The sequence below is a fragment of the Carlito syrichta genome, unplaced genomic scaffold (genome assembly GCF_000164805.1).
Source record: "Carlito syrichta isolate Samal-C Ts95f unplaced genomic scaffold, Tarsius_syrichta-2.0.1 Scaffold305701, whole genome shotgun sequence".
NCBI classification, from domain to species: Eukaryota; Metazoa; Chordata; class Mammalia; order Primates; family Tarsiidae; genus Carlito; species Carlito syrichta.
Window position 1 is genome coordinate 73,463 of NW_007249797.1, and position 17,093 is coordinate 90,555.

At 34.2% G+C, this 17,093-nt stretch overlaps 1 protein-coding gene across 1 annotated transcript in view; it reads right to left on the bottom strand.

Annotated features, from left to right (window-relative positions):
- Nucleotides 1–14,878: 14,878 nt before the first annotated feature.
- PTPRC (protein tyrosine phosphatase, receptor type C) overlaps nucleotides 14,879–17,093 on the bottom strand; it is a 117,347-nt gene continuing 115,132 nt past the window's right edge. The window contains exons 32-33 of the mRNA XM_008062424.2: nucleotides 16,885–17,020; nucleotides 14,879–15,392 (exon numbers count right to left, since the gene is read on the bottom strand). Coding sequence (XP_008060615.1) covers nucleotides 15,117–15,392; nucleotides 16,885–17,020 — 412 coding nt within the window. The 3' untranslated portion in view covers nucleotides 14,879–15,116. The remainder of the gene's footprint in view (nucleotides 15,393–16,884; nucleotides 17,021–17,093) is intronic.

The window sequence follows — 17,093 nt, forward strand, 5'->3', positions numbered from 1 at the left end:
GTCAATACAGGTCATTAGGACAGACGGATTGATTCTGTTAAGATGCTTTGCAGACCGCAAACACTTGACCAAAGTGACAACTGACTGTGTGGCGAAGGAGCCACATTCTCTCACAAGGTAGTACTTCCAGAACTTGTTCACCTCATGGGCACAGAGTAAATGAGAGTGGTGAAAAGACACACTGGAGTAAAGTACACGGGAGAAGATGTGGTTCTTGCAGAGGTTTTTTACCCATCAGGTGACCAGCGTCAAGGTTTTTGTGGTTTCATAACACTGTGAGGACAATGGAGTCAATGTCAAGGTAGATGAAGGCCTCCAGCTCATCTGGTGGGAAGCTATGCCTTAAAAGACAGTTTGACATCTCCTGAGATAATAACCCTTAGAAGTGGAGAGCCACAAACTAAGATAAATGGATATAAGCAAATGTCAAAGTTAGATAGAAAGCCCAAGAAACTGCTGTAGAGAAAGATTGAGCCTGATTAAAGTGATGTTTCGAGTGCTAAGTGAAAAGCAGCAAAGGAGTCAGTTTCCCTCAGTGGGAAAGGACATAGTAAGCTTCCCCTGCTCCTCCTTTCTCCTCCTTTCTCCTCCTCCTCCTCCTCTTGCTCCTTCTCCACCTCCTCCTCCTTTCTCCTCCTTTCTCCTCCTCCTCCTCCTCTTGCTCCTTCTCCACCTCCTCCTCCTTTCTCCTCTTCCTCCTGTTCCATCTCCTCTTTATCCTCCTTTTCCTTCCTGTCTGTTTCCTCTTCTTCCTCTTTCAAGCATGGAACTCATAAGCATTCAAGGGGAAAAAAATAACAAAACAAAACAAACAAAAAAGCAGAGGCAGAGAAGGAGAAAAGTAACCCAGCAGATCAACTGCAGCAAGTTCATACAATGAAAACAAGACTGGTAAACCAGTGCAGAGACGGCAAATATTCAGACTGCTGGTGTGTTCTGTCAGGCCAGGACGATGTTTTTAAAATAATTGAATTTGAGTGCTTTTCAGTAGAGCATGCATTTCCCTGTTTTTGAAGCTGCCCCACTTAGCATTTTAGCGACCTTTTTCATTCACTTTTGTTATTTTCCTAACCTCTGAAGATATTTGAATTTGCACACTCCAGTTCTTGAGTGGCCTGGAAAGACCTTGAAACCAGCAATTTTAAAAGTACAACCTCTAAAGATGATCAGTCCAGCAGAGAGAAGCTTGGGGCCCAAGTAAAAGACTGTACAAAAATGAATGTGAGGAAGATATAAATGACTTCCAGTAATGAAATACTAACAGCTTCAATTTTTTTATAATTACAAACACACATATTTTTGCATATATTTTCTAAAATTTATATTTCTTAAATTATCTTTATTAAATATTTATACAGTTTACCATTATATTTTTAATTTAGTTCTCCCCAGTTAATTCTTTTAGTTTAGAATGTATGCAAAGAGGATTCTGTAGTCATTGCATTTACCTGAATTTAATCTATCATCTGATAGATGACTAATTGTTTTGGCAGAGAAGATTCTTGATTGAGTCTCCCAAGTAGCCAGATTATATTACATAAATGGACATCAATTAATGTATTTTTTTTTATATTTGTTAGCTATACAAAGCTTTTATGACATTATTCTTATTTGGGGCAAAAACAAGTATATATATAACCCAATCTGGAATTCTTTATATATTTTGTTTGTCAGTAAGTCTTGTCTGCAATAAAGAAAAGGATATGGCTGTAAAGATTAGAGTAAGAAATCTACATGTGGATACTCTAACCCTAAGGGGTTCTCAGTTCTCAAGGGTTCCTTCTATAAGCTGTGAACTATGAGTGGATTTCCATAAGGAGTAGGTGGAGCTATCAGGCTGGTCCACTTTGGAAAGATTATATGGCATATGGTCTAAAAAAAATCATTTTCCACAGAAATAATACAATTGATTCATCCTACAATACTATTCTTAAGTGTAAGAATATTAAATATCAGTGATATTAAATATCAGCATACACATGAAAACCTATAATGACAGCAAATATGACTGTACTATGTTTTATTGACATGCACAAATAAATTGCAGCACTTAGAAACCTACCCATCCTCATCAGTATAAAACCATTGCCAAGGTTTTAGCACAACCTGGTGGTCATTCTGCATTTTACAATAAGGTGATGAAAGACATTCAAATGCATCTATTTAAAAATATTTCAGTGTAATGAAATTATCCCAGAGAAAACATATTTTGTTCCCATAAAATGTACTTTTCTGTGTTACTTAATAATAAAGTATGAATTTAAATTGGTAAAAGAAAACATACATTTTAAAAGTTTGTTTTTATTCAGCATTCATTCAGAAAGAAAATATATATTTTGGATGAAATGTGTGTTGGACTGAAAATCCAGTCTTCACAGATTTATTTTCTTTGCTCAGAGAATTATTTCCATAGAATTAATTTTAAAAATTATTTAAGACATTAATAATTTAGTCCTAGTTAGAGAAAGGAAATGATGGAATTTATATAAAGAAACTCTTAGAAACTCACCTTTAAAAACTGATTATTCATACTATTTTGTTTAATAAATAAACATTTCATCCAGAGTAATAGAAAAGTGTAAACTATTTGTATTAATATGATTTACTTGTCTGGTATCTCATACTAGCATACAAACACCACCAAATTCATTTATATTGTATATAAAATTTATACTTTTTAAAAAAGTTTTCCACTTGTAAAGCAGGGGTTAATAGACAATTGGTTGAGATAGAAACCAGGCTTCTGATTTAGGGAATATTTACCTCCTAGGGAGAAATAAGTCTCTGACTTATTTCTTCTGACATTTTAGATTATAAATTAGTGGGATCAGAACTGTTTAAGAATTTTGAATATTCTACTTTCCACATTGCATTTGTTATGAAACCACAGCCATACCTCTTTGATAATTTTTACATTTTCTTTAAGAACACAATCATTTTACAGGGTTAAAAAAGGGTTCTTTTTCTAAATTGATGACTTAGTGTTGCTCTATGAATCAGTAATTCTAGTTTAGATATATATCATTAAGGAGAGTCTTGACTTGAAATATGATTGTTTTACTAAAATTGGATGGAATATCTACTTTGCTTTCTATAATGGACTAGCTCAACTTCAAAGAGCTCTACAAAATGAAAAAAAAAAAGTGCTTTTTATTTTTTAATACTGCATAAAAATTGTACATTCCCTTGGTAAAATGCATTTATTTGGGGACTTATTTCCATAAAAATAAGCTATTTCATACTTATGAATGTTTCATTGATTAAAAAATTCAGAGCTCATGAAAAAAAATGGTTTTAAATGATCACTCAGTAATAAAGTCACTTCACCAAGTCCCTGTAAAGTTCATGAAGTATCACATTACTTGTAATATATGTTGTACTATGATGGTAATATCTGTTTGGTTAGATAAAGGAAAATTGTTCAATGTGGGTCCAAGTGGAAGTCAATTGTATATTTATTTTTGCACAAGTCTGATGGAAAAAAACTCCACCAGAGATTTCTGAGGCATCATTTTTTTTAGCTCTTTTAAAGTAATCCCTTTTTCCTATCTTATAACTTGAGAGGTAGAGTGTAAACTCTTATTTTTAGGTAAGGTAAGAAAACTAGGTGAGAGGTTCTAGAGCCAGGTGCTTCCCTCCAGGACAAATGTATACATTTGTATCTTCCAGAGAGAGGCCTCAGAACAACCGTGCTAAATATATTTAGATAGATTCCGCTCCCTTTAGCCTTCACTTCTTGTCTCAGTCTCTATGCAGCAGTGTTGCATGAGAATTTAACTCAGCTCTCTTGATGAGGTGGAGACCATGAAGGATCCCACAAAATTCCTTCCTTCTACTTAAAACACCTCCGATAAACGTTCCCCAAGCCTACCAGCTGCTAGGTACATGAAATACCAGTGAGAAGTTCATTGGAGCATGAGCTCTCTTAAGGCAAATCAGGATAAAGAAAAGACACAGGGATTAAAAACGTGTAGCGAAGATGTTGGAAATAATCAGTGCTGGTGGAGAACTAAAGCAACTACGAATTTTAGAGGCTGCGGAGAACCCCATGACACTTATTCTGAAGCGTAAGACAATGTGGGTGGCTTGGTTGAGGAAACGTGATAATGAAGTTGAGGAATATCTGTAGTAAATATTTTACTTGGGGTTGATATAATTTATATTTTAGAAAGTTATGAACCGGGTTCGGTGGTTCAGCCTGTAATCCTGTGCCTTGGGAGGCTGAGGTGAGTGGATTGCCTGAGCCCTCGGGTTCGGGACCCGCCTGGGCAACTTGGTGAGACCTCATCTCTACAATAAATCAAAAAAATTAGCCGGGCGTGGTAGCGCGCGCCTGTAGTTCCAGCTCCTCGGAAGGCTGAGGCGGGAGGATCGCCGGAGCCCGGCAGGTCGAGGCTGCGGTGGCCGGGAGTGGCCATGGCACTCCAGTCTGGGCGACAGAGTGAGACTCCAACTCAAAAAAAAAAAAAAACAACAACGAAAGTTATGGTGGTGGCTAGGCATATATAGAGGCAGAGAGTAAATGAGATACCTCTGAGGCCTTCCTTTTACATTTTCTGTGAACCAAAAGCTACTCTTAAAAAAAAAGGCTCAAAAATCTAAAAAGTAAGTTATGCTCATGACTAAAACAGAGGTGACTTATTCTTATAGTAGCATTTAAAGCTTGCTTATTGATCACTTTCATGTTCCCACTACTGCAAGTTGCTGCAGAAAATATACATAGATACATGTAGGTATAGTTCCTGATTCTGAGAAACTGTATTTCCTGACACACACACACACACACACACACACACACACACACACACACACACACACACGTTTAAAAAGTTACAATATAGCATAATATATTCCATGGTAAAGTTATAGTCAATGTGCTGTGAAAGTCAGATAAAAGGAACCAATACACTGGCTGAGACGGTAAGAAGATATTTACAGATTTGGTAATATTTGGGATGTGTCTTAAAGGCATAGATGTTTATGTCGTATAATTAAAAGAGATCAAGCTACCTCATCAAGAAAGTCCAGAGTTGGACAAAGGAAACATAGATCAAAAGAGACACCTTAAATAGGAAACATTGTAGCTAATATGCTTAGAGACCTTTCTCGTCATAAAGTATCTTTATGAGGTGATTAAACATGAAGACCCTGAGAATAAATAAATAGGAATTTGCATAAATAAGATTATATTTTAGAGACAAGTTAATGTAAGGTAGAAAAATAAAGTTGAAGACTCTTAGAGAGAAGAACAAAATAATAATGCGATTTTTAAAATAGCAAAGTAAATATAAGATTGTTAAGGAATTTGGAAGTTTCATTTTAAAAAGGGATCCTGTTCCTCCTTACCAAATCACACACACACACATGTACAAATAGGATGAGATGAGACAAAGGGAAAGGAAAAGAAAGTCAGAGAGAGAGAGAGAGAGAAATTATCAAGGAAATAACTTAGGTAAGTGTTTTTAAACTAAACAATATTCGTTTTCATATTGAATGGGCCTACTGAGTGACTAAAACAAAACAAGCTAAAAATCCTCCCATATCATGGTATCTTGTGAATTTATCAAATATTAATGACTAAGAATAGATCCTAAAGGATATCAAGAGGAAAAACTAAAGAGTTCAAAAACCAGATATTAAGAACCAAGTCATATCAGATTTTTCAAAAACTTTGGAAGCAACGGAGTCCTTTAAAAATCTGAAGGAAACTAATAAATGTGGAAGGTTGAAACCACTATAAAAAAAGAGAAATTAAAGGGTAGACTAAATTTTTAAAAATTATGAAAAGAAGATCAGCATTGAGAATGGACAGAATGGAGTCGCTAAATTTCAAAAATCAAGAAAGAATAATAAAATTATCCAGGAAGAAAATACAAGTTAATACTTGCAATAGTAAATGTTCGGGTTAGTGCCAATATTCCACAACAATAATCGATTGCAGAATTCAGCAAAATAAAGTTTATAAAATAAAGTTCATAAAATATGGCTTCTAAATTATATACTTCCTTCATACTGTCCTTCAAGTAAAACTTGAGACATTCTCAGGTGTTCAAGATCAGAAGAAAACAGCATCATAAAAAAAAAAACATCTGATAAGACCCACTCTCCGTGAAATCAACTAATCAGAGGTGAATGAAAACAAACAAGGAATTCAGAAATGGAGAGATTCTAGAAAGACTCTATCTAGACTCTGACTCATTTTTAATAGAGGTCTCCTGTAGACACAAGGTGGAGGAAGTTCAGATATGATAGTTCATTATTTTTAATAGCAGGAAAATAAATAATGGTAACTGAAGTTAAAACACCTTGAAGTGTTTATGGTCTTTGTTTGCCTTAAGCTCAGGGTGAAAGAATTGATTATGTGTTGTAAACAAGAAAATTTGACTATAGGTTAAAAAATCTTTCTCAACTCATCAAATCCATTCTCTTCAATAAGTTCATATGGATCAAAAATAATCATTTTTGCAAACAATAGAAGGCTCTATGTTATGATTTGTATTCAAATGTTTGCTTTCTAGAATTTTGTACAATTTTTTTCAAATCTGAAACAAAAATTCTTATTTGTTTTGACCTTCCTCCTTTCTCCCTCTATCTTTCTTTTCCTGTCTCCACCCCTCATTAATTTATTTCCCTCTTCCCTCCATTTGTCTTTATTCTGTATGTATGAAGAAATGACTAGAATAATAGTTGCTAAAATGTAATGTTGTTTATATCTAAAGTGGGCTAGGGAATTTTAAAAAATTTAGTGGTTTTTCAAATAGGTGATAAACTCACATTTTAAAGTTTAAAAGAACATGCTATGATAGACAAGGCGCTTCCCATGTCACCATCTTCCACCATCCCTATAGGCAAGCATGCAATATTCCACTGGAGGAGAGTAATCTTTGTTTGTTTAATCAGACTCCCATAGATGGATGCTTGAGTTGTTTCCAATAATTTCCAATTTCAAAGGAAGATGTAATAAATAATGTGTACATGTGATATTTTGCAACCGTAACATATTTCTGGTGGGTAACTCACCAGATGTAGGGTTTCTAGGTATAAGTAGAAACATATCTGTAAATTTGATAACTATTGTCATATTGCCTTTGTAGGGTGTTTATTTTGTACTGGTGAAATAATGAGAGTTCTTATTTCACCACAACTCTGACAACTGGATGTGGACAATGTTTTGTATGTTTATTATTGAAATCTGCTACCTCGGCGTACTTTTAATTAGCATTTCTGTTATATGAGTAAAGTTGAGTATCTTTTTATGTTTTAAGATTTTTCGTAGTACTTGTTCTGTGAACTCTGGATTCTCCTTTGACCACTTATTCAGTTGGATTTGGGATGGTTTCTTAAAACATTGTTTTTCTTTATGCTTTTCTAAAATAAGAATATAACATTTTGCAGTACTTCTTTTAAAAACCATGAAACCACAGACATCCATGGCCCAATAAAGGGTAGGGGAAACCTCCTCTGAGACAAAAAAATAATAATAATAAAGTGAAGGTGATAAAGATGGAACATATTTTAAAATGGACAGGAACAAATTTAGGTGAATGGCTTCTATTCTTAAGTAAAAGAATCAGTGGCATTTGATGATAGCAGTAGCTGTGGAGATGTTACATTTGGGAGAACCCCAAGGGGCGACAGTAGAGAGATCAATTTAAAACAGGAAAAAGATCTATTTGCCACATTGTAGTCCTGAACCAAACTTGGAATCATTCATATCTGACGGTGACAGCAGATATTCATAAGTTGGGTTTTTAAAAATAATAGTTTCATGTAGAGCAGCAGCTTGAGTGGAAGCAGAGATAAAGAGAGAAACCCAACAGATACAAGCTTAGTTGTTAGCAGGGCAGAGGGGCTAGAGGGCAAGGTGGGAGAGAGAGCTAATGATGCTGTTGCACAAGGAAGTGAAAGGAAGGCTCAGACGAAATGGAAGAATTGGAATGTGAAGAAATATTGGCATTTTCTGTGGAGTAATTGGAAATTCTAGACCATCTCCGGTTCTTCCCTTTTTAATGCAAAAATAATATCAAAATATTTCTTGCATGTGTAACAATATCAGTGGCTATAGAAGATCACAAAATACAAGTCCCAGTTAATATTTCTGGAAAAATGTCTTGCATGTATATCTCCATAGGATTATTTTAAATAATAAATATCCCACAAAGTGTGTCATCTTCCAATGCTGAATAAAATTTAATCTCTTTCTTTAACATTGTATAAATACAGGGTTGATTTTATTTCCGAAATTCATATGTTCTCTGAATGACTGAAGGGCATTGAATTAAATCATACGATAAAAATTTGTAGAGAGAAACTTAGTGGGTTTTAGTAATTTGACTAAAGTTGTCATTGATTTGACTGATTTTGACCTTTTTAAACTTCCTGCATTGAAATTGGAAACAAATATTTTGCTACCTCTTGAAAGAACAAATAGAGTTTATTTCCCACTGACTGCCATCAAAGAGAAATTTGACTTCCATGATTTAATGCCACTTTAAACAAAAAGAAAAGTGCCAAAGTATGTTTTATTTACAAAAATATTTTTTTTATTTAAGAAGGCATTTTACAAAACTGAAACTGACTGTGAGTCCAGATGAGAAACATAAGACTGTTTTAGGCAAACCCACACATTTGTGCACACACTAAAAAAAATCAGAATTAAAGTCTACTGCATTTACATCATTGATATGCATTTTCTCACATTATTTATAGGAGCCTAGTTATTGAACAAATTTTTTTTCTTTTTTAAGTAAGTGTGATTCTTTATGGTGTGCATGTGTATGTGTGTGTGTGTTTTAGGATTTATCATTTAGGATTATCAGATGCTTAGAGATAGTATGGAATCGAGGTCAAGAGTCAGCATTTAGTACAATGATCTGGTGGATTATTAAGGTGTTGGTCCCTTAATCAGTACACATCTATGTGGGAAAAGAATAGTGTAGGGTAAAGAAATGCTTGTTTTTATTTTTTATTTATTTATTTATTTATTTTAAAGATGTGTGATACAATTCAGGGTTAGGTATGCAAATGTTCATTATGCAGTTACCCTTGCTGATGAGGTATGCCCCTTCTTCCTCTGGCAGTTTCTCTCAACTGTCAATCCCATGTCCCTCCTCCCCCCAGCAGTTTCCCACTACTGTCAATTCCTTTCTTATAGTATTATGATAATTGTTCAAGGTCCACTTATGAGGGAGAACATATGGTACTCTGTTCTTTGTTTCTGTGATAGATCACTGAGTGTAGTAGACTCTAAATCCATCCAAGTTGCTGTGAAATCCATGTTTTTCCTTCTTTATGACTGCTTAATATTCCACTGTGCATATGTACCACATTATTTTTATCCTGTCCAGCTTCAATGGGCAGCATAGTTGGTTCCATATTTTTGCTATTGTGAGTAGAGCTGCAACAAACATGCCTATGCAGGTATCTTTTTAGTAGAATAATTTGAATTCCTCTGGGTATATTCCCAATAGGGGAATTGCTGGATCATATGGAAGGTCAGTTTTTAGTTTTTTCAGAAATTTCCACACGGTCTTCCAAAGAAGTTGCACTAGTTTGCATTCCCACCAGCAGTGTAGAAGGATTCTTTTCTCTCTGCATCCTCTCCAGCATCTGTTGTTTGTTTTATTAATGATGGCTATTCTTACTGGGGTTAGGTGGTATTGCAGTACGGTTTTGATTTGCATTTCTCTGATGATGAGTGACACTGAACACTTTTTCATGTGTCTGTTGGCTGCCCATATATCTTATTTTGAAAAGTGTCTATTCATGTCTTTTGCCCACTTGATAACGAGGCTGTTTTTTCCTTTTTGGTGCATTTGAGGTCCTTGTAGATCCTAGGTGTTAGGCCTTTGTCAGACATACAGTTGGCAAATATTTTTCCCATTCTGTGGGCTGTCTCCCCACTCTCTTGATGGTTTCTTTTGCTTTGCAGAAGCTTTTCAGTTTGATAAGGTCCCACTTACCTATCTTATCTCTTATGGTATGGGCACTTGGGGTTTTGATCAGGAATTAGTTGCCAGTTTCAGTTTCCATAAGGATGTTTCCTGAAATGTGTGTTTTTAAGAGATGATGTCAAAATAGTTGGTGATAAAATGTTCCACAGAGTATTGCCTTAAATAGCTAAGGGCTCTGTGCTATTGTCTGTGAGGATCCACCACAATATGAGAGAATGATGGGAGATTTATTTGCCAAGTCAATTCAAAATAAATCAAAGCATATACTAGATAGCCATAGAGAAAGTTTAGGGTTTTTAAAATTTTTTCTAATTATGACAAAAAGTATCTAAGCTATCCCAGCTTTCATCCCATGTGTTAATAGTGGACAGATTGTTTTTCCCTTCCTAGTACCACATCTTTTTCCCACTTCACAGCATGCATGAAAACCACTTAAGATTCCACAACTCATAATGATTCAAGACAATATTTGTATTCTTTGACAGGACATCAGCTTCTATGGAACTGACTTACCTGCTATACATGAGATACTATTGAATCCAACAAGTTCTTTTGTTCTGGAAAATTAAATAAACGTGTGCCAGAGGTTCCAATTTTACTGTGGTAAAAAGGTGAATCTGAATCAAGAAAACACTGTTTTCCTAGAGGGAAACACATATGTTATTTTACATAGAAAGTCCATTTCCAGTCCCTGGCATTCTAAGTTGGGGACAGCTGGAGGGAAGAAGAGAGCTCTGTGGGACTCACTGTGCCACCTCAGAGCAAGTCATCCTCTCTGTAAACGTGGTTTGCATTTGAGGGTGCCCTGCTGGCTTGTTTTAAATACTGATGGATGGGTCCTCTGACAAACGTACCAAAATGTGATCCAAACAGTAAGAACTTGTTCTGATTACCAAATTGTGGGACAATGGAACAGCGACAGTTGTGATTTATGGTAGTGTTTAATTTCCTGGCTCTCCCACTAGTGATGAGGTGATCTTTGTTTATATGAATTATGAGAACAATCCTTTCCCATGGATGTTTAAGAGTGTGTTTATTTTTGTGTAATAACTTCAATGCTGTGAGTTCAGCTAAGCTCACTGTGTTGTACAGTGTTGTTGAGATCCTATATTACACACAATCTTGTTTTTGTTTTAATCATAAAATTTTAAAAAGACAGAGAAAAAAATTCAGGCTGTTTTTTCCACTCATTTTTTAAAGCATGTAAAGTTGATATTTGAAAGGCAGAAGAGCAGAAGAGTATGCACACAGACTATCCTACAGTGCCAGTAGATGCTGGTTCAAATCCTAGTTCTGTCACTTACTAGATATGTTGTAACACACAAGGTTTTGAACTTTTCTAACCTCAGTCTTCATCTATAAAATGGAAATAAGCATACATGTGTCATAGAATTTTTCTTAAGAAGGAAATGCAGGTAAAACAATTAATAAAGTGCCTGGCATGTATTATGCCTCAATTAATGTTAGTCTCAAATACAGTTAATCTTTCTATGTTAGACTTCAGAGACTGAGAAAGTAGAATATCCAGTCAAATTTGAATTTCAGATAAAAAAGGAATTTTTTAGTGTAAGTATGTCCCAAACTTTGCATGGGACATACTTATACTAATATATATGTGTGTGTGTGTGTGTGTGTGTGTGTGTGTGTGTGTGTGTGTGTGTGTGTGTGTGTTTTACAGATAAAATATATTGTCTTATATTTTATCTGACATCCAAATTCCATGTCATCATAAAGAAAGTAACCATCAGTAGTTGGAATAAAGAAGAGTTTGCCTTTAGGGAATCTTAGGAAAAACAAGAATTCACTTGCTGTAAATTATTTAAAACTCTTAATTCTCCTACAAACGTTAATCAAAACTTAGCAATCACTTTTGATTTGAACAAATAAAATGTAAAAAGAAATGTAAAGAGATTTATAAAAGAATGAATACCCCCCCCAAAAAAGGACTTTAAGCAGAATAAATCCTTTCACTCAAAACAGGAAATGAAAAAGCCCCATTTTCAATGTATCTCTTTGAAGAACATTCAGATCATTCCAGATGTAAAATTTGTGTAAGGAAATGAAAGCACAGCCTTTTCTACTCATTGTAACAGATATTCATTTCCTTTGAAGTTGTACATTTGAAGGTCTTCATATCAAAAAACATGTTGCAATTAGCTAGAGGAAATTACTACTTACTTATTTAGATCTAATATGGTGCTATAAGAACATTTTATAACAATTAGGATCAATTCTAGTTTATTGTAAGAAATGACTAAACTTTACATTCAATGTTAGAGAGGGAAAATAAAAAAATATGAAATTTTTTTCTGTACAAGTATTAGGACTCTGAGTGAAAGCTTAACTCACTTTAAATTATTGTTGCAAAGATATTTAGCTAATTACCTCACGCAATTTTACTATTGCAAGGAAATACTAAGATGTATACCTCTTTTCTGCAAATATTTATCTGTCACTTATGTACGAAACTAATGCCTTGGGAGTTGAAGTTTAAGGTTACTAAAAGTATCTTTTATTCCCAGGGTATTCTGGATTCAGAAATAAAGCAAACAAAGTTTAAAAGAAAACTACCAGGTCTTTTATGTTGTTTGCTTGTTTTGCCTAGTAAGCATCCAAAGGGATTTACAACCTTATTTCTAAAATGGACCCACTTTTTTTTAAAGCTGAAACTTTTTGCTTAAAATATTTGACTGGGTCTTGGAATTAATAATGGTGGCACTAAAATTTAGCAAAGAAATCGTTTATATCTCGTAACAGATCCTCATGAATACAATCCATAGCCAGAAACATGGCACATAAATGACAGATTATTTTCTAAGATACAAGTTATAGACATATATTCCATGTTCTAATGCAATAGGTTGCACTTTCTAGTTGATGCTTGCTCTCACAAAGTAATGGGCTTTTTGAGTCACTACTTTATATCTCCCTTTATCACAACTTCCCATCTGTAGGGAAAAAAAGAATGTTTTCAGTTTCATTCTTAAACTAATAGACATTACCATATCTTCATTTTCTAAGTATTTATTTTAAAAGAATAGTCTCAAGTGGAAAATAGATATTTAAAACAAAAATCTCAACATGTGGAAGATATACAGTTGAAACTTCTGAAAAGGCTTTACCTGTTAACTATTTAGAACTACTGTTTGTATCTTGAAGCAAATCAAAGGTAAAATAGACATATGTCATAATAGTCTATTGAACATGAGAAATGCAAATTTTAACTACATTGTCTAGTAAATGGCAACTGATCTTCAGTAGAAGAAAAAGGTTTAAAAGTTTGATTAAGCGGACCTTGAACAATTATCATAATACTATAAGAAGGGGATTGGCAGTAGCGGAAAACTGCCAGGGGAGGGGTGTGGGATTGACAGTTGAGGGAAACTGCTAGGGGAGGGAGGGGCATACCTCATCAACAAGGGTACCTGCATAATCAATGTTTGTATACCTAACCCTGAATTATACCCCACATCTTTAAAATAAGAAAAAAATTAAAAAGGAAAAAAAAGTTTGGGTGGTTAAAGAGAGAAGTGAAAACAAGTTTTATGCCTTTCTGGTGTCAATAATTGGTGATTTACTAACCCTCCAACACATTTTTCTCATGAATAAGTAAAGACATCATAAGTAATCTTAATAAAAATTAGAAACTGTGACTTCATCATAAAATGTACTTCTTTTCAACTGTTAAATAATAGCAAAGAACTATATTATAGTGTAAGGATTGCTAATTTTATGTTGTAATAATAAGAGAATTAGGAGTGGGGACACAAAATAAATGTGAGTTGAAAGAAGAGCAATTGATTCTGTATAGTTAAGATATTTTAAATCAATCAGGAGGATGGAAATATAGAAAATCAAACCAACCTAAAGGTAGTGTGTGACCATTGTGATAAACTAATGCAGAATTCACCAGAAGGAATTGTTTTTATTACTCCTTGACAAATACTACAATTCTTGAGTTTTTTCTACATCCTCAACAATTATTAGACTATAGTTTCCCTAAAGTAACCAAGACTTGAAAAAGTTTCCTGCAAATGTCATTAATTGCATTAAACCTATATTTTAATAAGTACATATATATTTCATTTATGAACAGGTAACACAATATATTATAAACAAGAAAAAAGAATAATTGCATTTTATTATGATTATTGATATCAATTTCTGGTAAAACACAATCTAAGCATTCCATCAAGGATGGAATTTAACATGGGAAATACACATATACAATATGTTATGACTCATATCAATGCTGAATTCCACAAAAATAGCTATATTGGATTTAATATGTAAACATTAAACAAATACATTAGTATGCTTTTGTTTTTATACAATAAATTGGATTTGTTTATTTTAAAGATTTTTTATAACTTCAATTGTAGCAGACATAATTGTTAGCAAAAGTATCAAGCAATGAATTTTAAATATTGTACAGACTATAATCCATGTTGCGAAACTGTAAACCCCATGTGAAGACTGCAAGATAGGCTCATTTGAAAGTTTTAAATTAGATTAAATAAGCTAAAAAAAGATATTGGACTAAATGCTAATAGATGACATACAAGACTTCTAAATTTTAATTTAGTTAACTTTCTTGCAATAGCTGTACACACACATGCCACTTTTATATGTACTATCTCTAGAGGTAAAATAGGAAACTCTAAGATATATATGAGTAGAACAAGGAGGACATCTTGAGGTCAATCTAGAAATGTACAGGTTGTTATTCTTACACAGAGCCCACACTCATTTTATGATTTTTAAAATAGATCCTTCAAACTAAGTTAACGCTTCCAATATAAACTGTGTTTTGTCTTCAGAAAAGCAAGAGTCTTTAGATTTCCTTAAAGGTATTCTATCTCTCTCAATCTCTCTTACTCTATCTCTCTCTCACATACCCAAACATGCAAACACACACATAAAACTACAAAGAAGTTGTATTTGCTGAATGATAACATTTTAAAATAAGCATAAGTCTGTACAAAATGTTTTAGCAAAACTATCTTAAATATTTTCCCAAAGTAGTAAAATAGAAACCTCCAACAAATATTGGTTCAATACATTTCATTAATCCACTTGCATATCTATTTTAACTTCCCACTTCTAGAAAAATAGAAATAAGGGCTAATATGAGGTTTTGAGTTGCCCCATTCATGTCTTTTCCTATGTACTTTGAGTTAAAGCTGGACTTGCAGGGCCATTGGCAGAATGTTCTGGTCCCTCAGTGCCACTTGTGGGTTCAGAACCTTCAGCCTCTTTGTTTCCTCCATGGGTTTTATCTGAGGCAACAAGTGGACTAACACAATTACCATCTTGCTTTGCTTTGTCCACTTCATTATCAAATTCAATTTTATCTTCTTGATTGTTGTTTTTCTTTACTTGTCCATTCTGAGCAGGATAGATGCTGGCAATTATGTCATATAGGAATTGGTATTGCTCCTAGTAAAGGAAGTAATAAATTACAAGAGGAAAGTTGATGTAATTATTTCTATGCCAGATAAAAATTAGCAAGAACTAATCATTTATTTGTGGAAGTCCTGGATGACAAAAAAAAGTTACTCTTGTATGTTCTCTTAAAAGATATTCTAAATGGCTTAGTTTCCTTATGGTTCTAAAGGATTGACTACAGGGCATTTTTCAAACTTTACCATGTAGCAACTCCAAACTGGTGTTCCCTTTCCTCACAGACCATTCCTATACTTTTGCCCAAGATGTCACCTTTTGTGTTTATCCACTTAGCTAACACCTACATACAATTTTAGAATCACAGCAGGAATCTCTTGCTTCAAGAAGCCTACCTTGATCCATAGGTTAAATTAAATGCCCTCATTCATATTTTCCTTATAATTTATCTGTCATTTTATTTACAGATTAATAGGACCTTTTTCCACACTCAACATTAAGTCTCTTAATGGCAAGAGTACATAGTAAGCACGCGATACATTTTTAAAATCAGTATGTGCAAGCTCAATATCACGGTCGTGATTAAAAACTTCACATACTTTAGTGAATAATTAAGTTTACATTGTGAATAATGACTCACCCATTCCCATATGATCACCTTCAGTTACTACTACATATAGAAGATACATGATAGAGTAATTACAAAAATGCAACACTAATTGTCTTCCTTGTATCCCCATTTCTTTGCAGTGTGATTTTGCAGGCCTTTCAACAAGAAGTGGAGTGTATTTCCCTAACCACAGAGTCTGGGCTGGCCTTATGACTTGTTTGGCTGATAAAATGCAGAGAATTATGTGTTGTGTCCGTGTCAAGCACAGTCCTCAAGTAGTCTCACACAAATCTTCTCTTCCTATTAGAACTTTGCCACTTTTCTATGAAAAAGCCTGTGGTAGTCTTAATTAGGAGAGACATGTGAACCACTCAGCCCTGTTGCCACAGCCAAATGACAACCAACTGCCAACCTATTGGCAGAGGTCACCAGGCAGAGCCCAGCAGACACATGAGTCTACTGATGGCAGGCACATGAGTCAGTCTGGTTTCCACTGGCCGAGCCTGAGGGCAGCAGCAGAACGAACAGACCAGCAGGTTATTAGTCTACCGAGTTATAATACATTTTATTTGTTTAGGCCACTAAATTTGGTAGTGGTTCCTTATACAATAGCACTAACTGATACAGGATTACCAGAAGGGAAATTAAGAAATGCATAGTCATTTAAGGAAAGATTCTTCATGAGTCATCACAACAAATTACTGGTAAACCTTAGCTAGGGCTCTTATTTAGATTGGCAATAATTCAGTGAGAATTATCATGTAAAAAAAGAAGAGAGAAAATAATAGGAAAGAAAATAACAGGGGAGAAGAAGTAAGGAGAAAAAAAGAGGAAAGGAAAGGAGAGGAAAGGAAAAGAAAGAAAACTGCCAAAATAAAAGTCCAAAGCTTGTTAAAAGCAATGGTGAGGTATACTTACGAATGTGGAAATCATGCCTGGCCTAGCTTTGCGTAGAGATTTTACTACTTGAAAAACATCTACTACTTCTTCTGTTTCTGCACTTTCCAAAAGATTTAGCAAAGAACAAAATACTCCTGTTTGCTGAGATCCATCTCTATAAAAGAAAAAAATATTTTAAAAAGAAAATAATTCTACTTTCTTTGGAGAAAATGATATCAGAATAAAAA